The following is a 23,393-nucleotide window of genomic DNA, read 5'->3' as shown; positions in this document are numbered from 1 at the left end:
TTTGACCTGAATTTTAATTTTCTATTTAATCTTAACTTTCTACTTTACCAAAACATTGTATACTTAAAAATCAGATTCGTGGTATATTTGTTCCTGTTCTCCTATATATGCAGGCTTTTCCTCTCAAAAAAATTTGTGAGACTGACTTAAAGTGAGTACACTGTGACTTCAGTGCTTCTTGCTGCCAACTAGTAGACGGAGAAGCACACATTCAGTACTGTTCTATCATTCCTCTGGACAACCTTTAACATGTTTCATTGTGGAATATATAAATTTTATGTATTCTATCTGACCAGCTTTTCCTTTTTAAATATCATTCCTCCTACAGGTCTATGATGGTATTTGTTGTATCTCAATTTTTATTATAATATTGGAAACAGTTGTTGCCAAAATTTTGCCTAAATTTCACTTGTTGGGATTCGCTGCTTTGGTTTTCAGCAAATTTTACGTGTCTGCTGTTTGCCTGCATGGTCATGTGGAGCAAAGGGAGTAAATTTACATCTGGGAAAATCTATTTTTGGCATTTCTGTTATTGAGATACTATATACTCCATAGCATTCTTCCACCCCTTCCTACAGCTTAAGCTGTCTTTTTCTTTAAAAAAAAAAAAAGAAAAAAGAAAGCCAAAACAGAAATATACTGTACTCCATGCATTGATACTTCAAATCCAACCAGTCACATTTTCTTCTTTTCCTTTCTCTCTGACTGGTCAATTCAGAAAAGGAAGTCCAGTTCGAGTGTTCAGATGATGGTGAGGATCTTTATTGACAGATTTTTTTCCCTCCTGTGAAACGTTCACACTTAGAAACCAAACAGTTGCATTTAGTTTTGTTAACATACCATGAGAAGCTGCAAGACTTTAAAGTACAACCTTGTGAATTTTAAGCCTGCAGTTGCTGTATGCCATCCACAGTGAATTGTTCTGCAGTTCTTTCAAGCAAGTTTTCAGTTTTGTTTTGTTTTTTTTTTAACCTGGGGACATAAAAAACCAAAAAAGTAGATGTAACATTGGCCAATGCAGCTGTCCTTAGAAAATTAAAACAGTAACAAAATAGGAATTGTATTAACTAATTTTAAAAACACCCTTATTTTAAAAGCTAATAGCATTAGTATCACAAAAAGTAACACAAACCATGTTGCACAGCAAAACAGTATTGCTTTAATTGAGCCCTTGTAGACCAAGATGCATTGCTAAATGCTCAGGAACTAAAAAAAACACAACAATTTCCAAACCTTTCCATGTTAGTTTTCCAGCTAACTTCCTTCACAGCTCAGCACATTGTCACAAGACCTCTCAACTGACACTCTCAGTAACTTTTCTTCCTCCTTAGCCTGTTCTACAGACTTGTGTTTGTTTGCCCTCTGTGATCCTACACAGCAACAGATTCTATTCTTATTTATTATGGGTTGGAATTCAGCTATAGAGATGTTCATTATGATCAGCTGTGATGTCCCAGCCAGCTTCAGTTGCTGCAGCTGCTAGTAGAGATAAGACAAATATCTCGTCCACACCTTTCTATGGAAAATACAACTCTTCTTGAAAAGCAAAAATTGCTGGTCAGGTCTGAGCAGACATGTAGTTACATGTGTAAATTACCTGTTCTTCAGGTGATCCTGTCATTGACAGGATCAGTGATAAGTGCCCAAATGAAGATCACTGGAAAATTATGGTGGGGATATTTCTAGTATGCCAAAGTGTGCTTTAATTTTTTGTTACAGAAGCACCATGTGAAAGATTAAGTCCCAAAGTACACATTTTGCTGCTTAAAATATTTTTATGATATATTGGAAAAAGACCAATAACGATTCTACAGTCATATCCAGCTGTTTGGAGCATCCATGTGTGCCTGGCCTGCATTTCTGTCTTGTCTGACCAAAGAGAGTGGCTTTTGACAAGTACTGCAGTAGTGGAAAAGATTTTCTTCTTCGCAACAAGTAGAAGGTCACCACTTAAGCACACCTCAACCTTAGAATATTTCATACAAAAATATTTTAATTCTTTTGGAATTATTTCCCTTTGCTGTGAAAAATAAACGCAAAATACACCATGTGTGTTCCTATATTAATAAATGCACATGTATATGTTCTATGAGAGAGAGAAAGCAGGCTTAGTTCTGTGTTCTTTCTAAGCTTTAAAGGGTTTACCAAGTTCGTTTTACCCAGAGGAAGAGCATGAGTTACGTTATCTGTTTCTGCTTTTACTAATGAATGCTATATTCTCAATAGCTTTTGAAGAAGTTTTGAATATATTTCCTGCAGTTTTCAGCATTAGCTGTAATGGATATTGTTTATTTTTATAGGACTTGCACCAAGGGAGTATGGACCCAAGCCTGCTCTCCTTACTCAGGCAAAATTGCAGTTGAAATTCAATTAACCGGTTTTCATTATGTATTCAACAACAAGCATTCGTTTGACATATCACTTTTTTTTTTTTATCAAGCTACTATTGAATAGGACTGTACGAAATCTGGTGAAATCTTCATTTCTTTCCTCAGGTTTTTGCTTTATGTCTATCTGCCTTTTGTTAGGGCATTTTTATTTGTAGTCTCTTGATGACTACACTGTCAAAAAACTACAACCTTGTAGGTATACAACTTGATACTGATTTTTTTTCCTGTTTTGAGAGATTTAGTGTGCCATCAAGCAGCACTGTAGATATTCTCACCGTTCCACAGTTCTCCTGTAGAACTCATTTACCGAAGAGATTGGGATTTTTTAAAAGCTCTTTTCCTGAGTAAGGAGTTCAGATTTTGCTCATTTCACAGTTTCGTGGCTATCAAAGCAACTTAGTTGTCCTATAAAATGATTGCTAATACTTATGTCTCCCCATGAATGACTTTATGCACAATGGTCTTCCTGTCTTGAGTTGACACCCCTGCAACTTACGGCTCTAATTGTGAATCGGTAAATTAAATTTATTTCACAATAACTAGGCCAAGTTGGGGCATAATCCAAACACTTGGAACTCAATAGTGATTCATATTTTCTCTTAATTACAGTTTCTGTAGGAAGTCCAGTGTTACAAAATAACTTTCTCATCCTCCTGCTATAGAGCACTGTGAACTTTGTTTTTAAAATGAATGAAATTTATTTTTATTCTATATGGGAGAATGGTTCCTATCACAAATATTACTAAATAGCTTTTTGTGCCAAAGTAATGTTCCCTGACATTAACTGCTGAGACTGCTTCATATTTTTCAAAGCCAGTTAAATGGTGTTAAAGTTAAGGAAATTTGCAGTCTGTAATTAATGCAAATCCTGTTGCCATTTCAGTAATGTAGATAAATCTTAAGTAAGATTCTATTCTTCAGACTTAATTCCTGCATTCAACAAGTCATCTGCTACACCGGTACCAGAGTAAAAGAACCATCCAAAACTTGAAAACACGAAGTTCAGTGGTTTTCCCCAGTAGTGTCAACTTCTGAAGGCTCAAATTTAGCAAAGCCATTGACATGGACAAAACCAAAATGGTAGCCAGCGTGCTGAGAAGGCAAATACTTCATCTGAGACTACAGAGTCACCAGGAATTTTAAATTAGAAGTCAAATGTTTCATACACAGCTGAGTTTGCTCCACTATTCTAGGACTTCCTCTTTCTTTACACCTTTTCATATCTGTTACTTAATGTATCACCATTTTCTAATTGGTTCAGAAAGGCTTTAGAAGAAAAAATACCAAGTTAGGACCCCAGATTTTCTAGAGTTTGTTTCTTTAAATCAAGGATTTTGTTATTTTATTTTACAAAAAAATCATTAGTGTAATGATTTTGACCTTTTCTCATTTGTTTTGCACTTCCATTGTTAAATACCATGACTAGAAGGTTCAGTAGAATTTTATTTTCTTGATCAAAGTCTTTCCAGACAATATATATCTCCACACCCAGTTCTGCATGCTGCTTTGGACTGCTCTTGTTAAAATTAAACATGACAAAAATTTACGTAATATTTTTTTCCTAATTATTGTTAAGGAAAAAAATTGCATATTTAAGCTAGTTTTACGGTACTTTAATCTCGCTTCTTAGTGCATGTCAAAAGTGGCTCGGTACATTATTTTTACTATTTCTGTTTTTTTCATACCATGGTATTTATGAAAGCTGAATCTTAAAAATGGATCTAAAGAATCAGATACCTTTAAACTTAGTGCTAAACAGCTTAATTTGAATTAAAATTTTGTATAAGTAAAAGCCAAAAGTCTCATAAAGGTGTAGTACTGTGCTAAGCTTAAGAATTAACATGATGACCTACATGTAAAGTTAAGCAGATATGTACTAATTTGTGGAGTAGGACTAGAAATGGTGTAGCATGAAACTTTCGACTTTCAGATTTTAGCACCAAAATTGAAAGGCATACACTTAGTTACTGAAGGATTCTTGAGACTGCAAAAAAACACAGCTGCCAATTATTGTCCAAGACAACACCAAAAAGGCAAAAGGGGTACCAGTCTCTTTCTAGCATCAGTTTTATTTATTCAGATCAGGAATCAGTTACATTTATTCCTGGAAGCCAAGAGAACAAATCTATACATTTCTGGAGAGCTATGAATAGTCAAATATTTTTCATGGTAGTGATAGGTAATTAGAAACAAAGAACAACCGGGTGCAATTATTTAATACTGTTGCATATCAAGAAATCACAATGGCTGTTTAGGACTTTCTTCAAACACCTGTTAATTCCTTATTCTTCCTATATGTAATTAGCTGCTGCTTAAAGGCTATCTGCTCTTTTCAGTGTCACAGCTGAAGTCATCTATACTTTTATATAGACTTCTGTGTAGTTCATCTGAAAACCTGTAGCTAGCATGTTTGGAGGAGTTGCAGTTAGCTATTGGTTCTAGTGTTCTCTCAAGAAGTTCATCTTTCTGTGATTCTTTATTTCCATATCTATACCTATATATAGATATCTATATCTGTATATAGATGTTCTATACAGCGAGATATAGATACGGTGCCTCCTATGAGTTCTAAGGCCTGTCTGTTTCTATTTTCTGCATACCTACAGATAAACAACAAAACGAACGTGGTAACCAGCCCTAAGGAAAATATTCCTACCCCGGCGCTGGTATACCTGGAATCTTCCTTCTCATGCTATCTTGAAGTTTTTGACTGTCTTCTGTTTGTTCTTCCTTCTTTTTTTTTTTTTTTTTTTTTTGCTTTTTCATGCATTTACTCTGTTTGCTTTCTAAAAACAGGTTTTGGAGAAACTTTTTGTTTGAATTATGCTTTCTTGTTTTTGTGAGGAAGTCCATTAGAGCGTGTTTATCGATAAAAAAATGTTACATGGAAGCTGGATGCAGTGGAGTCATAGCATTTGTAACTATAGTTGAATTTTTTGCATGCTGTGCCAGAAAGTGAGTAGAATGTGCTTTATGCTGCTCTTAGCTCTTTGCCTGATGACTGTTTCCATCTTTTTAGTGCTAACCTTTTGCATCAAATAAAAGCTGCTATTTTTTCTGCTTTGTCTCAGTATAAGTATTGATATCAAGGAGAGCTAACAGGATTATTGCTAGGCTACCATAAAATAGACCTTATTCTGATTTTCATTCCATATTTCCTAAAACACAACAGGACTTTGCAAGTCTTCACTGGGATCAAGAGGCATCTAGTGCTGAGCATTTTTGCTTGTTTCGCTTACACTTAAATCTGCAGGAGGCAATACTCATGAATAAGCTCTGTTAAGAACATATTACTATTCACAGTACTGTTCATGAACATTTCTATTGTAGCCTTGCTTTTAGTTGTAGTCCTTCTGTCTTAGGCACACATGTATCACAGGGCTCACAGTTATAAATGCCAGTGCGTAAGCACCTAATGTTGTGAGGTATTGTTTCCCGTATGCCTGCATATATAGCTTTGAAGATGCGGATAATTCAGACACTATGGGAGAGAATTTCATCTTGATTTTTTTGTGCAGCTGGCACTGAAACATACATTACTGAAAAATTTCTATGGATGAGTTAACGTGTTTCATGTACATGTATACGGCATTGTGTTCCCAGACATAGCCATACACAATAGGCCATGCTCAAAATATGCTGACTAACTGCCATTTCAAAGATTATTTACTATTTTCTAAAGGGAAAAGAATTTTGGGAAATGACACTCTAAAACAATGCAAAGATGTCTCTCACTTATCTCTATGCTACTCTGCCAGGACAGCAATTGGTAGTACTCTGTCTTCCAAAACATGGTGGTTTTTAGAGGCAGTTAACTCATCCTTAATCCTTATTGATTCATCTGTATTTTTACTTGATCACATAATACTAATACAAGCAAACATGCTTAAAGAAAAGAGATGCTTTCTGACCTCATTGTCTGGCCAGATCGGACAGGAAAACATTTAGTATGTTATTGTGCAAGAGAGCCTCTGCAGGTCTCCAGAGCTTCAAAGCCCTGTATACATTAGTCACGAATAAGGTCTCTGCATGCGACTGCATTAGATGAGATGGGGTTTTTTTTGCTGGCTTGCTGTTGAGGAAATCTGTTTGAGACATCCAGTTTCACCCTCTGGCAACAGTTAACATTTGTTTTAGCTCTTGTCAGTGTTCAGCATTTGTGAGATGGCTCTTCTTGCACTTTCTCACACTAATAAGAATGTATTTACCAATGGGAACTCTTTTTCTCTTTATTTTGTTCTTGCTCAGGAGCCCCAAACTACAGTAATCCACAACCCTGATGGAAATAAGGTATTCAGAAAGAATCAACTCCATCTCACTTTTCCACACCTCACATTTCATCCACTATTCCACGGCAAAATAGGGCCATTCCAGGAACTGATTAAGGGAAATCTTATTCCTGCATTTTGTTGCACTTGGTGTCTCTTGAGCCTGTTTTCATCTGTGTTCATCTGCTCTGTGCGTCTCTCTGCTGAGCTTCAGGAGCTCTTGGGGGAGTCAGTACCAATTGGCAGAATTCAGTCCCCTGGGCAGCCTGGCTTGGAAAGATGGTGTCTCTCATTTCAGCCAAAGATGCTGCAGTCTTAAGTAAAACCCAAGAACACTGTTCTCAGAGTGTGGTGAGATTATACTGTTGAGTTGTATGTGCCGTTACCATCTCAGATAAAGATGTAATTTCAGTTTATCCCATCTGCTGTTTCTCAGCATGCTTACACACCATGTTGTGACATGTCTTTTGCACGGGACTTTGGGTTTCTTCCATAACATCACTGAGCAGTTGGAAAAAAAAAAAAAAAACATTTCAAATGACAAAGAGATCTTTTGATTTTTATACATTTTCTTCACACTCTTTTCTTTTTCTTGTGTATTGTGATGTTTGCATTTGGCAACTGATTCCTAAAATGTGTTTTGTTTTGTTTTTTTCATGCATGGACTTGAAAAGGGCCAGGAAATATCATCATTTACATATAACTCATGTTCCTAGGTTTCCTGGGAAGAGTTCACTCTTCAACAAAAATCACACTGTTTACAGCATTGACTTAAAGAATTCACATGTCATTTATCTAGTCTTAACTACTTGTCGTTATTTCATATGAGAAGGATAGAATCTTAAGTGAAAAAGTAATGCATGCAGATGTTTCTTAAGCATGAGAGTGCTGCTGCTGTGTATTGTTCTTGTATGTCTCATTCCTTCATGTACTTTCCATCTGCCAAACATAGAGCTTGTATTTTCATGTTACTACTCTTTCAGTTCTCCAAGTTTAAATTCATAGGCAACAAACAGCTTGTGTTTCAATACGAGTCTAATCTTTACCACTGAAGTCCACTAAATACTAGAAAACCGAGATAAAATATTGGCATGACTACATCTACTTGACTTGATTATGTGATCACAGCAATTAAGGTACTCAATGTCCCAAAAGGTCACAACAGACAAGCAAATCACTTAATACAGAGAGTTACTCCAAAGTTTATCAGAAAGACTGATCATTGTAGTATGGCAACTGGAATGGATGCTTCAGTGTTACAGGCTCCATCTGCCGTGTGAGCTTGTGCATGATGTTTACAACTTGTATTTGTGTGGGATTTTTGTTTACTTGTAAGTATTTTATCTAATATTTTAAGTGATAGAGCATGATATGTCTATGTAGAGTGAAACATCTAACACCAGCCAGTTCAGGAAAAGCATGGTGACTTGTTCAGTTTTGTTTTTGTGTGAATTAATTAATGTAGATTCATTTGTGGATGCACATACATTTTTGTTTTTTAAGGTCTGAGTAATGCATTAACCATTTTGAACATTCCTTCAGCTCAGCCTTGTGAGGACACAGTAAATAAAGGGCACTGTCAAATTGAGCTTTTGTTATTTAACTTTAAAATTCCTTTAAGAGTTAAGTACAATACCAGTTCTGTCTTCTGTCTCTCAGATAAAAGTAGACAAGTTAATCCTTCTTGCTATTGAGCTGTGAATTGATAATAATAATATTGATGCTACTTTTCAAGAAAATATACAGTTTGGGATTTTTTTAAATCCAGTTGAACAACTTGTGGCTTTTCTAAAACGGTATCTTTTAGATTTGACAGTGCCCTGTGGAATTTGCCCATAATATTTCATGTTTCTCATAATTCATGGAAGACTGAGATGCAGTAGCCTTGCCTTTTTAACAGTGTGGTTGCCTAAGTGTAAACTATCTGATAGATGAGTCATTCCTCTACATGACTGGTTGTTTGAAGAACGCTGCTGCAAAGCTACTTTAGTTTGTCCAAGTCATTATAATCTTTTTACCAATTCTCCATTTCCTTAAAGAAAAAAAAAAAGAAATCACAAAACCAGTGTCAAAATTACAGAATCTGATTCAAAGTCTTTGAAATGCCTGGAAGATTTTGTTTTGATATGCATTATGTTGTCATATGAGCAGAAAAACAGTTGTAAATTGTAGCATGCAGAAGCCTGCACATTTAAACGTTGGAATGGGATGACTTATTTTGCACTGTTGGTGTAATCACTAAGCTTAAAATGGCAAGCTCTCCTCCTTGGCTGAGATAATTCATATAACAGTTCAGATATGCTTTGTGCAGTTGGATGTTAAAAGAAAAAAATAGTTTCCTTTATATTCCTGTGAAGCAAAAAAAGCATTAGACAGCAGGAAACGTATTTGTGTTCCCTGCTGTAGCGAATGGCAGCGTTTGATATCGGTTTCAGATGGGAATGTCTTAATCAGTGTGTGACCATTTGTGAATTACATCCCACCCTGCTTTGAGGCTTTGCATGATACCTGTAACTAACTGTAATTTTCAGAGGAACACAAATAAGGCTTGGCTTGTTTTATACATTCGACTTATATTTACTTCTCAACAGGAATCCACAGAGAGTTCCAATACAACCATTGAAGATGAGGATGTGAAAGGTATGATTTTAAGCTTGAAACATTTGGGAAACCAATAATGTGAATTATGTGAAGTATTTCATTAGGTCACTAAACACAGAAACTCCTAACGAATCTGAAGGGAGAGTACTGATTTTCCTGGTTTAAAAGAAATTACTTCTGTGCTCTTCTGCGTTACATCTGACTTGTTTCAGACTTACCTTTAACTTTTCATTTCCTAAAACACCATTTACCCTAATGTTTTGGAATGAGAAATGCTGCTTATTAACTAAAATACTAGTTCAAATAATAATAGCAGTAGATTAAAATTGGCTAAGTCAGTGCTTCATGACTCCTACTTAGTTTCTGCACTTTTAGCCTGCATTTGTGTTTTGGTTTTGCTTTTTTTTTGATGTCACAATTTTAGTTTTTATTCTGTTCAGATGCCAGTGTTTTTCATGTTTCTCTTTTCTTCTGTCCATGCATTTATTTTAATCTTTCTTTATTCTTTAAAAAAATACATATATTTTTAATAAAAGTAGATCTGTAACTTGACAGATGCTGGTTTTGTTTCCATTTTTTCCCTCTAAATATTATTCTGTGATGTAACATTTAAATAATATTGTGATTAAAACAAATCACTTTTTAAAAAATAGTGTTAGGTTTGTGTATCTCTAGGTCACAGTAAAGACTGGTTTTAAGCCTCGAAGAACAATGTTAACACGTACAGGTGAAACGAAAGCCAAAGATGATAGTAAAGATAAACTGTGAAAAATGGAAAAGATAAGAGAATTCTCCAGTGAACTATTACAACATGAGGTTTGCTTTACATTGGAAGTAGTATAATGTCTAAGTCACTGTTAAAAGCATGTGTGAGAAAAGTTCTGCCTTAAAATACAGACTTGAATCTACTGAAGAGCTTCATTGGCCTCAGAAAAGCATGGGAGCACTTAAGAATTTAGAAGAGTTTGAAACAAGATATTTAGAATTGTATAGAAAAAATATCTAGTGCTTAGTTTCTGACTGGTATAACAAGTGCTATGTACGTTAGATAAAACTACCAGTATTGCTAGAGCAATGAACTGATAGTGTAAGCTTGACAGTACGGTCTGCTGGTAGCAGCTCTCCAAGGAGCACCATGCTGGAAATGCAGATTTTATGTTATGCTGCATATGAGATTTGTTGGGCATGTATGTGACGGCAGCTTAGCTCAGGCTTACACAGGAGAGAAGAGCAAGCCTGTGGCAGAGCCCAACATCTTGTTTCTACTGCTGCTCTTCACACTGCTTTTGGAAAGGCTGAGGAGCTCAGCTGGCATATGGGCCAGTATCTGCAGTCTGCTGCCCTGCCGTAATTTTCTCTACTTTGCATAGCTGGTGTTCCCTCAGTGGAGAGGTTTTTCTGTCCACTCCCCATAGCAACACAGCTGTAAATTGTGACTGACAGTATTATATGAGCTGCGTTTCTCAAAGTTGCAATGAATCATTTCATCTCCATTTGAAGAGCCTTGGGTGCATTAACAACCATCACCGACTCATTTGAAACAACAACCTAGTGATAGCAGTTTGAGTTAATGCAAAGTAGTGACTTGGAGAACAATTATCTGCAGCTGATGCAGAGGAAAATACAGTGTAATTTACCTTTACTCGTAACACTTCATATTTCTTCCTTCAAACTATTATGTGTAGTTTAGTAACGACCTTCATTAAATGAATAATTTAATTATGGGCGTCTGTGTGATGTTATAACAGTAGGATTTTTATAAAATTCTGTCTGAAGCTTAGCACACAGAATTGTATCTCAGGAATACCATTGTAAGAGAAACAACAATGAACATGGTTTGCCTAATCCTTTTATATCATTCTGTAGTACCACACCTAAAAGTAGATTGAGTGGCCACGATGTACTTTATTCCCAAAAACTTAAAAAAGGATCTTGCAGTAATCATAAGTCTGAGCGATGGTGCTAGTTGTGTCCTTTCTGTTGCTGTATCTTAGTGACAGATGTAGAGTGCTTAGCAGGTGGTGTTTTCTGTACTTGTGTGGTCTTGACCTGTCATTACACACTAGTGATACAAAGGACATAAAGTGGGTAAGCCAGCAAGGCTGTACTCGAGAGTGCTGCATTGTGTGTTTTCTGGAGACTGCAGAAGGAGGAGCTGAAAGATCTTAGCTGTGCTTGCAGAAGATGAGTCAAAGTAGTGTCATATTGCTCTTGGCCTGCTTGGGTGGGAAGGTGGGATGATCACCGTAACCTCATACACTGATGCAGCTTTTTGTCATCAGGTCCATGACCTGAAACACAGCAGTGCCACTGCCTGTTCACTAGACACTAGCTGTACTTTTTATTCGGATGTATAGGGATTTCACTTTTTGTTTATTTAAAAAACAAATATAATTTCTCTCTTATTAATTGCTTGTAAGCTTACCTGTTTTTCACTTTTTAGTATTCCTGTCACACTCCCAAGTCTTTCCACCAGAGGCTGCTTTCAGGTTGTTTTATTATAAATTAAAACTAACAGTACCCCTAGGGTCTAACTTCTAGAAGGATTCGGGGAATAGGCAGTCTTGCAGCCCTGACAACTGTTGTAAGCTCAAGCCTCATGCTTTATTAAAGCACGTAGGAAAGATTTTCTTTTTTCTCCTTTGACTTCTGGATGGAGGTTTTTCTAGGACAACAGTGAGAAAGCTGTTCTCTTGTCAGGAACAGCTGCTGACTGCAGCTGGACATAAGATATTGATAATGATGAATGGATTTCAGGGGGAATTCTCTGAGATTACTAACTGCCTGGTCCTTATGCATACACTCAAGATGGTGCTTATCACCAAATTCGTGATCTAGAAGGGATGTTTCCCAACTTATGTGATATAAGGACCTTAAAAATCGTAGCTTTTCTTTGCAGCATGGAGTACAACGTGAGAAAAGGCTCTCTCCTTCCCACCAAGGAGAAGAGAAATGTCAATGCCACAAAATTAGCATTAGGAAATGTTTTCTAGTGTTGCAGTATGACCCACACCTTGCAGAGAACTACCCTTCTTTGCCAAGGCATGCAGTCTAAGTACTTTATTCCTTATTTAGAATAGTTTATTCTAACACTATGCATAGATTGCACAAACAGGTAAAGGGTTCCTTCATTTGTACAGGCTACCAGCCCACCCATCTTTAAAACATTCAGCTCTGCATTAAGTTTTCTTATTTTTTTTAGTAGATTTGACTCATTGAAATTGTGTGGATCATGAGAGCCTGCCTGGGCTATAGTATCTCCACCACAGTCATGGGTTTGTGTGTCTTGTGGAAGTGTGTGCATACATATGTCTGTGCAACGTATTGCAAATGTTCTGGTTCGTTAAGAGAGGTAGCAACCTAAAAAATAAATAAATCAGCTGTCAGAAATGTGTCTTTAAGAATAAATTCTTAACCTCGTACTTATCGGGGAATGCATGCAGTATTCTTGCCTGTCAGGATCTCACTTTATTTTCACTCTCAAAGGTGTTTTTTTTAATCTGAAGACAGTAAAATCAGGCATACTTTTCCTTTGTTATTTATTGAAAATCTGTAACTTTGACTTGCTTACATATGCAATTACACTTTTTAGGACAAATATTTCTTTACTAGAAACTGGTGAACAAGAGTGAGCTTTAATAAATCAAAGAATGATCAAATTCTAGTTCCTTGCTAACATAAAATTCTGATGTTGACTATTGCTCATGGGTTTATCTGCATGACAGTAATCCCTCCTAAACATCAAAAACAGAGGTGGACAGAAAGAATATATTGAAAACTGGACCGCAGGCAATGCCACCTGCTGGGATTGCTTGTGGGATTTCTCGTCCCTGTAGTCATGAGACTGGAACTCTTTGGCAGCATCTCTTTGATACAAAATTGAGATGTTTTTCAGTAAAGCTATAGTATACCATCGTTATTTTTTGCCAGCAATGCAGGCTTTTATGAAGCTGACCTGTTAAATTTACTGTGGTCAGGAAGTCTAGATTTCTCATGGTATTTCTTTCCACCTGGAAATGAATTTTAAAAAGCACTAGTAAGAATGGTGATTCCCAGTGGGAAAAATGCTGAGTTGTAGGCCTCTTAGAGATTAGGTAAATCCTGGCTAAGCCGTGCTGCATCATACCTCTGTAAGATACATTGCTTCACAACATTAACCATTCAGGAGGCGTGTATTTTCATATATTCTGCTGATGATATCTGATGATTTAATTCTATTGAAAATGGTAGAAAGAAACTGATTTCAACTCATCTGTTTGGAATGTACTTTTCTGAAGAAGACCTTCACATTTCTTAGAACAATGTTTTAAAAGCTCTTTCAAAACTCCATGTATCTCAGTACTGGATAGAGGGATAAATCTGCACTGGCATCTGAACAGAAGAGTCTTTTATGGTTATGACCTTTATGGCTGTTCTTTGGCACACACAGTGCCTCCCAAAATTACATCATTAACGTTGTTTGTGCTCTCAAAGGTTTTGGTTTTGTTGCTTGTGATTAAATTACCGTTGTTTTTTCTTTGGCCTTCTCTTTTTCTTCCTTCACATCTACTTGACCCTCATACAGCTCTCACAAAGGAGGGTGAAATGGAGAGGTTATGTTCCACCCACCACTCCTCCTCTTCCATTGCTTCTTCATCCCACTGGTCACCACCCTTGCCATGCCCCAGCGGCCGCTCCTGCTGCCAATGCCTGCTGAGGATTCTGATCACACTCTACCTCTTCATCTTTGTTTGTTCATATGTTGTGTTTCTTTCCATCAATTCAGCGGGCAAGTCCATGAAAAATGCAAACTCAGAGAGTCATTCGCTTGAGTCTGAGCTCTCCCACTCCACTCCTTCCTCTATACTGTGTAAGTTGAGAGACTCATCTGTTCAGATGGTCTCTTTTGTCTCTCCTCCTCTTTTCCCCATTATCTGACAGTAGCACAAAAAAGGTCAATACTGTGATCTGTCAGATCTAGGAATGACCTTTTTCCTAGGGTTTAAAAAAGTAGGGAATATATTTTTTTCAGATAATTATTTCTTGGAAAGGTTTTATTAATTGTAAAAATATCATCAGCTGTAACAGCAGTATAAATAAACATGTATTTCAGAAAGTTGTGTCTTGCAAAGGTAATGTTTGCAGTGGTTTTCAAATTAAGTGATAGATTTCTCTTTAATCTCTGGATAAAGTCTCCAGGTTAATTATTTACCTGTATATTTTTGTGTGTTACCAAGTTCCTTTCTTTATCATCATCTTTGATAAACCAGGCTTAAAGCTACTGTGACAGCTGTTAACTTGCAGCATTAATTGATGACAGCTGAAAAGTTTAATGCTTTACTTTGGAGGAGATCTGTAACGACTAGTTACCAGTTAATTTTAAAAGAAGTCTTTATGGTGGAGACTATGTTTAAATATGACGGGGAAAAGGCATTATGTTAGTAGCTTGTACACTGGTAGGACATAAAAAGCCTGGGTTGATACATTTCTTGTTTATAAATTAGCTCAGAATTCTTTAGAAATTCTTAAGAGTTGAGGGACCTTCTGAGTTGAATCAGGGAGGGACTTCCTAGGAATGTAATTTCTGTTTGCTGAATGCTGATCCTGCATCATATGTGTGTAAGGATCATTGAGCTGGTACTAGGAGCGGATGTTTGCACAGGAAATGGTGAGATCCAGATGGACCTTTGGAAACGTGGGCTGTGTGTAATTATCCTGAACCTTATTTTAAATTTGAGTGGAATTTTTGGTCAGTGCAACTAATGCAGGTGAGAGACCAGTCCTTGCGATGAAGGACTATCTCTGGTCATGACTGTTGGCAAGTAACATTAGAAGAGCAGTTTCATTCCAGGGGAGAAATGGAATAGTATATATCAATATATACATAACTACACATGAAACTAGGACTACAAATACAGTAAACAAGTGCAACAGCGCAAACAGCACAGAACCTTAAAGAGGAGAGGAATTAATAGGAAAGGTGTGGACCTGGATAACATTCAAAGCTAACACATCAGCAATACATGCTGTAAGGCTTTTATTCCACCCTCAGTATATATCCTCAGAAAAGCTATTATGTACTCAGCATTTTCAGATTTGAATGCCAGCACCCTCATGTTTCCTGCTTCATTGGGTAGTTAATAGTGCTAAGACCGCTGTTAATGTTTAAACATAAATGTTCATTACTGATTTTGTTACCAAATTTAGGAACAGAGACACCTCAGACCACTATCCTTGAAAAAAGTAGATTATTTTAGTTTTCCTGAAAGATGGTAAACTTGATAGGTTTTAATATATTGTCACGGACATGGGAAAAAGATTATGGAAATTTAGTGTGTTGAAAAAAGACCATGTGAGGAACAATTATCATATTGCTCAAGTAAGTCCTGAGTAGGTAAGTTCAACCTCCTGATGTCCACCATTTATATACTTATACTTTCACATGAGTAAAATAGGCAAATTCCACATTTCTTAGAATAATTGTTTGGATGTTAGCATTGTTGTTATCTTAACACACCTCACTGCTTTTTAGAGCTTATTTAAAAGGAAAGAGATGTAGAATTGAGAGTTATAATTTTTTTCCCTTGTAAAACACTAGTGGATAAGAAGAAGACATCTCTGAACTGATTGGAGTGATTAGATAGCGCAGTTGAAAAAAAAATGTGCACAGCAGCGAAGTTTACTAGTGTCTCAGTTATCAAGCCTTTGAACATCGTTTCTTGAGATAGCAGCCAGATTCTATGATTAATGTGACATTTTGAGAAACTGTAGTGCAGTGTCTTGTAAGTGTAGTGACCGTGATACAGCTTTGTTCTGAGACTCTGATTTGTCATTAAAAAACAAACATTTGCCAACATTTGCCACACAACATAAATATTAGTATAACTGTATGGTAGCCCCAAGGAGAAAACATAGTTAGGAATAATTAATTTAGTGTAAATTAAAATAAACTATGTAAGGAATATAACCAGTTGCTTAACATCATGTTAAGATAAAGGTTTAAACAGGATATACATTGTTTGTTTATCTTTTTTGACAGATTAGGTGCAAAAGCACTGGGATAGTTTTTCAGATGTTTGCCTACATACATAATGAATTAAATTGTTTTCATTAGGCAAGCAGCAGACTTATAGGTTTTCAGACAGGTGAAAGAAACTGATAGCCAAAAGTAAAAATCTGTAAAATGTCCACCCATATCTTAGCTTGATGAATCAGAGTGAATCTTTGGAACCAGCAGCTGCTAGAAAAGAGATGATATATGTAAGGTGACAACTCACTTGTCTTAGTTCATATCAAAGTTTAAGGTTAAGCAGTGAGGTGAGAGATATATCCACTAAATTTGGATAAACTTCTTCGTTTCCCTGGAGCATGCCTTGTCATCTGAGAGTCTGGGTATTTTTTATGTAGATATAAAATTCAATCAGTCATTCATCCATGAGGTACCATCTTTTCTTCACATAAATTACTTTTTTGGAATATTTGTGGAATAAATTGTAAGAGAAATTATCAGCAGAGAAATTTCAGATATTAGCGTGAAGATAACAATTTTGAGAAACACTTCGTGACATTTGCTGTATTCCTCTGCTTCTGGGGTTAGCAGTCAATGCTGTAAAGTTGAATGATGTCTGGTACATCCGCACAGCCGGAGTTCATTGTACAACCCAGGATAACATTTCTTCCTCTTTCTTTTCAAATTTTGGCTATTTTCAGAGTACAGAAACATTAGTTGTAATGCTTTCTGTCTAATTGCTATTAGTTGGGACAATGTTCAGATCAGAAGCTAAGCTAGGTTCCCACGTGCCGTGCTGTTCCATTTTAGCAGACCAATGTCACCTTGATAAGAAATGTACAGTTTTAAAATGACAGCACAGAAGGTAGGCTTCGTCTCTGTAGGTTTAGACATCCTCCACAATGTAGATCTCTAAATTTGAGCTAGTTGTCTAGACTCCTTTTAGTTAACACAAATAGGTCAGATGAGTCACACTTGTCTTAAATGTCTATTTTAGGATATGATGAATTGTGCCCGGAAAGTGCTTATTTCTCTCCACTGACTATAAGGGAGAGGAGCTGAAAGAACAAACTCACTTGTCTGTACTAGACACGTCCAAAATGGTGTGAGATTAATTCAGTCTGATGTGTACCAAGATACGTAGTTAAGAGTACTGAGTTGAAAAGTTTTAAGGGTTTTCATCTTCAAATTCATGTGCTAATTTGTAAACAGGCAACCACATTCTTCTGGAATGGTGCTTTGCTGCTTTGCAGGGATTTCATTGCTCCGTTTCAAAGCAAGCAGCAGTAAGGGGCCTGCAGTTCCCTCATTTGGGTATTATTTGAGGGGTGATTTGTCTTTGCTAGGGATTCCCATGCCCAATTGCAGATGCTGTCTGCACTGCGCTTATTCGATAAGCTGTTTTCTGAAAGACCAAAAATACGGGGTTTATACTTTCCTAGTTTGATTACCATTGCTAAGGTTATTATTTGTTAAAAGAAATAGGCCAAGGAACAATTTAAAAACTTATTCCTGGTTCTGTAAGGTCATTGGAGGTAAATAATAACCATTCCAGCATAGTAATTACATAGTTATCTACAGTATTGATAATAGTAGAAAGATACTTCACTATGTGAATAAAGCATAAAGTGTTTTAAATTAGCATTTTCAGAACCAAAAAACGGTGTAAGATCTGAAAAAATCAGTCAGTTACCAAGGATTCATTTTTGTATTTCACAAAACTTGAAGTTACTGGTACGTATATTTCTGAAGACTTCATTTTCACATATATACAGCCTGTTTTTATTCTACATCTCTGCAATTAAAATACGAAAATACCCATCATTTCTGTGTGATCTCTGTAGACTGTTACAACTACAGGAAGGAAAGAAAAGCCCCATAATTCCCTCCTAGAAAAACAGGTTTTGCAGTTGTTTTGTACTTTTTTTTCTCTGTGGTACTAAGGCATTTATAGTGTTAGATGCTTTTTGAGTAAATAGTGCTCTTATTTATTTTGTTGTGTTCATTAGTGTTAATTGTGTTCATTAATTATGAAAGATTATCCCCACTCTCTAGCTTGGTGGGGGAAAAAAAGATAGCTAGAGGTTAATAACTCATTTGCAGTTAACATATGTGCTACACCAGTGCTGCAGAATTAATTTTAGCCAGTGTTAGAAAATGTTCTGGTTTGTTCTTTTCTTCTTATTTGGTCTTTTTATAGCTCTTCATGATATTTTTTGCTTGCACTACGTTTGTATTAGTCATATACCTACTCACTTGCCAAAGCAGGGGTCATATTTTTCTGAACTGCTGGTATCTTATTACCTTAACTCACTGACCCTGCAGGGGTAAAGGATATATTTAGAGAGAAGGTCTGTGGTCTTTTCTTTAATGTATTTACGTCACCTGTATTCTGAACAAGGAATGTAAAAGCTACCGTCTTTCTCACACCAGTTCGATATTTTATGGTGGCATTGTGCAACGCCATCTGCAGTGGTTTTCATTATTCAAGAAGCTGGCTCAGCACCTTTGAATTCTTTAACAATGTCCTTCTCTCGCATCTCAGTTGTTTTAAAAACTCCACATGTATTTTTGCTGAGCAGAGTATAATTTTATGCTGTGGAAAACATTTGCCATATTCTGAGACAGCATAGGTGGGTCACCCTTTAATTTTTCAGTTAGCTTTTGCCACACCCCTTAGGAAAAGTAGCTGAACCAGTTTTATCAGAATCCCATTATGATTTCTGAGTTTTCCTCCTGTCCTTTTTTTTTCTGTCATTTATCAAACTCTTATGTGCCATATGACTAAATACGTTCCTTGCACTTGGATGTTTTAAAGGGAGAGAATGAGACAGCTATATTACACGTAGCTTGTAATGGCAAAAAACTGCATTTTGGCTCTGTCAGATTGTCTCATCACGCTGTGAGAGAGAGCATACAGATCTCTGGTCAGCTTTAACCAAAGCTCAAGTACATTATTTAGGAAGTTCTTACTGCACATCAAATTAAAAGTATAATAGCACAAAATTGCCACTGTACATGAAACAGCATAATTCTCCTATAATTCCATGCAAGAAAAGTTTACTACTGCATTTAAAAAAAAAAAAATCAATGAAAATGGTGATTTTAAGTGACAGTTATCTGTCAGATGGGAACAGACCAGATGCCTTTTCCTCAATGCGTCGTATGTTTACTTGTTGTCTTTGTGTCATTTATAGTGTGTGTCTGGATGAAAAAAGTATTTTGTTGTTATCACTAGAATAAGTGCCAATTATTTCTGTCAGATGTGGTCTGCAATAGAATCATAGAATGGTAGGGGTTGGAAGGGACCTTTAGAGATCATCTAGTCCAACCCCCCTGCAGAAGCAGGTTCACCTAGATCAGGTCACTCAGGAACGCGTCCAGGTGGGTATTGAAGACCTCCAAGGAAGGAGACTCCACAATCCCCTTGGGCAGCCTGTGCCACTACTCCGTCACTCTCACAGTGAATTAGTTTTTTCTTATGTTTAAGTGGAACTTTTTGTGTTCTAGCTTCATCAATAGCAGGACCTCATTCTTACTAGTATCCATTTCACCATAGTTCATCTCCAGTGCCCTCCCCATTTCTTCCTTTGCACTAAGGAAAAGACAATTATTTGACTCAGTTCACTAGGCCACCAAGTCAGACCTGCATTTTCCTTCTTTCTGCTTTCCAGTCCTCTTCCACTTTTCTGCATATTGTATTCCCTGTCGCCTTTTTCTTTCTTCCTCCCAGGATAACCTCTGCTTCCTAGAAAATGTATTTATAGGCTGAAATACTGAAAATAGATCTATATTTGTACTCAATCTCCCTGCACCCACATACATACCTACATGGGAAGTGTAAAATGCAAGATAACCCAAAACCAATCAGTAAAAGATTTGTGTAAAATCATAGTGGCTACTGAGATTTTAAATTATTGATAGCTGATGTTATTCAGTATTTCATACTGCCTTGTTCTTGACTATCTTTTTATTGCAATGTTCACTCTTGCCCTGAAATGAGTAAGAACTGAGAATGAGGAAGGATTTTGCACACAGGAAAAATCACTTCTGGAACCCCAGCTTCTAAATTATGTTCCACCTCTGTCTCTGGCTCTTAGTTACCTTCCGCTACTGAGATTGGGTATCAGGTCACTAAATAGGAAGAAATCTGTTTTTCTAGTATGTGTTTAATTATTTGTGTGTTGCTGAAGGGGAAGAGACCGTAGTTGCTTTCAAATGCAGTTTCACGTGTTGCTTGTGATTTTTGGAAAAACAGAGAAATTAATTGGTGGAAGGCAGATGATTTGGCAATATCTTTCCGTTCCTGACTGTCTGCTTCATGAAATGAAAAGTCTTTACACAAGCGGAAAAACTGATGCTGTGAATGAAGTTGGATGGTGATTGAGTTGAGACAGTGATACTGCCTTCATCTCCTTTAGCTAGTTTGTGGGCCTGTAGAGCTTCCTGATGGATGTGGTTTATATTCCATGAGCAGGTCAGTAGACACAGCTCTTCTGGATGTTAGTACTGATGAGAGAAACTTTGCTGGAACCATATTCTGTGATGTTAGGTGGATCCTATCAGAAAGCTGATCTATGTTCCAATGCAATTTCATTTTGGAAGAAGAAATGGGAAAAATAGCAATTTGGCGATACAGCTCAATTTCTTCCTTCTGGGGTTGATGTTGAATATGTATCTTGTAATGTAGTACAGCATCAAAAGTGTGATTGAAGTGCACCATTTCAGTTGACCCAAAACAATTTTCTTAAATATATGTTAACAAAAACTTTCATTTTTCATATTGAGTCTCAAAAGACTTGCAGAGAGAAACTTCTGCCATTCACAGTTCTTTAACTCATACTACTGAAGGCATGAACAGATGCCAGTGAGGCAGATTACCAGCCAACTAAATTGATATGTGGCACACTATTCATTTGGAAAAAAACAAAACACCTTAGTAAGCCTCTGGGCTTGGATCACAGAATGTTGAGTAATAGAATACATTCAGATAGTCAGTGCTGTTTGCTGTCCTCTGTCAGAGTATGTATAAAATAGAAGTGAACCGTGGGCTTTTCATGATAAAGTTTGGAAAAGAAATTACTGATGTTAGCAAAAAAGTGAATATTGCCAATTATCTGTGTGTAAACTACAGTACCTTTCTCAACATTTTCATTGCTTACATTAACAGTTATCCAATATGGTCTCAAGATTATGTAGCAACTCACCAGATTTTTACCTAATTTTCCAGTCTGATTTAATACTCTGCAATTTCCTAGTCTCTGATTGTAAAGTGTTACTAGGTGATTAAATCAAATCCTTTAGTTAAGTTTTATATTTTTATACACACACACACACACACACACATACACAGAGATGGCATGCAAAACTTGAGATTGCCTCGCTGCATGAAGTCTGCATAATATTCTGGATTTTTTGCCAACCTTCTCCAGCACTGCACCAGGATTTCTTACTCAGCCACTTGGCTTGTACTGACAGTGGCATAAGATGTCCATAGTTTGCCCTATGTAATTTAAACATCTTAACAATGGAGCCATTGCTAATCTGCGATCAAAACATCTTTTCATTAAAATTTTTTGTCCTTTCCACAAGCTTTGTGAAAAATAAGGCAATTCATGCTTGAAATACTCTTACCCATCATGCTATGTGGTAGTCAAGAACTACTTACAAAAAGACTTTTATATCCACTTTTTTTACTGTCAATTCTTTCCTTGATGGTTCATTTTTGGAGCTTTTTATATGAGTATATTAGGTGTGCAGTTAAGAAAAGAAACAGTGGAGCAGAAATTAAAACATTTTTTAACCCCACAAGGCCAGTTCTTGCAGTACAGCATTGGAAACTTGAATTCTGGCTTTACGCTCCAATGTTTTCTTTTTGAAGAAGAGCATGAGCTCTCTCAGTACTTTGGTTTTAACATTCCAAGCCTATTTGCCTGCGCCTGTGTGTGTGAATAGTCTCACAGTATCTTCACAGAAGATACTGTGAAGTGTGCAGGAGAGTTAGAACTATTGCTTGCACAAGAGAGGTACTGCAGTCTGGTTGCTTGCATTTCTTTTTATTTCAGGCTTGGTCTTCCAGACTGATTTTGGGGAAGTTTAATAAGGAGTTGAATGTAAATTAAATTCGTGAAAATACACTGGTAAAATCTCTCCCCCCTGCTCGTTTAGCATTAAACTGACAAAAATATCTGAGAGTAGTACCACTCTGGTTGAAGTTCATCAGTATAATTTTGAACATTGTCAAATTATAAATGTACAGTGCAAGAATATAAATGTCTGTTCCTCCAAGTTTTTAAAAGTAGAAGTCAGTTTTTAAAGTGAAATCAGTAAGACTTTCCATCTTAATAAAGTCTCTTAAACTTTGCCCCCCTAGAGTAACTGATATTAGTAATAATTGTACCACTCTGCAGCAGTTTTTCTTTTGCACTGTTTCAGTGTAACTCTTATCAATATTAACAAACACTGAACTGTGCACATATTTCTTAATTGGTAGATAAACTACTTCACATACTTTTGCCTTTGAAGCAGATGCAAACTCCACTTGAGTCTGAATATTCTTGCTAGAAATACATACTCTGTTGTTTTTATGTATTATTTGACTATTACTAGTTAGCATTTATTAATACTATTTAGTAGACATATTGTAATGTCACTGAATGACCTAATTGAGGTTTTTTGTAATACAGACGTGCTAAGCATTTTAAAAGCAAAGGATAGACACAATCACAGAAGTCAGAGCTGAAAGACACTGTATTGCTTTAATTAGACCTGTGTGGATGTGTATGCTTTATACGTAATCCATGAGCTTTGCACCAGAGATTCTTCTTAAGGCCAAAATTCCTCTTCACTTCCTACGTGTTTGGCGAAAGCAAACAGCAGTGTTCCAAAGATTCCTGAAAATCAGCAACAGGCACTGAAAATGTAAAGGCCCCATGTGTATATGAAATATTAGAGCATTGTTTGTGAAACAATAATCATTTTCCTTTAATTTGAAGTTAGGACTTGAGTTTTGGGTTTGATTTGCTTTTTAAGCAGCAGGTCCTTCAGTGAAGGAAAGATGATTAGAAGAATGATCGGAAAGTGGATTGATCTTGATGTGTGTTTTATTTCTTCATGAATACAGGAGTACACTGAAGCCAAACCAGT

The 23,393-nt window shown here is 36.5% G+C and overlaps 1 protein-coding gene across 8 annotated transcripts in view; it reads left to right on the top strand.

Annotated features, from left to right (window-relative positions):
- The window catches only part of CAMK2D (calcium/calmodulin dependent protein kinase II delta), a 149,102-nt gene that overhangs the window by 115,888 nt on the left and 9,821 nt on the right, over window positions 1–23,393 (top strand). For 6 of the 8 annotated variants that reach the window (XM_061993428.1, XM_061993423.1, XM_061993424.1 and 3 more), the window contains 2 exons: window positions 6,639–6,680; window positions 9,250–9,298. In XM_061993428.1, the coding sequence (XP_061849412.1) occupies window positions 6,639–6,680; window positions 9,250–9,298 (91 nt within the window). The remainder of the gene's footprint in view (window positions 1–6,638; window positions 6,681–9,249; window positions 9,299–23,393) is intronic. The other 2 variants (XM_061993426.1, XM_061993425.1) reach the window with 1 other exon arrangement.

This window comes from Colius striatus, chromosome 3, assembly GCF_028858725.1.
Source record: "Colius striatus isolate bColStr4 chromosome 3, bColStr4.1.hap1, whole genome shotgun sequence".
Lineage (NCBI taxonomy): Eukaryota > Metazoa > Chordata > Aves > Coliiformes > Coliidae > Colius > Colius striatus.
The sequence above is the reverse complement of the archived record's forward strand: the minus strand, read 5'-3'. Positions and strand labels throughout refer to the sequence as shown.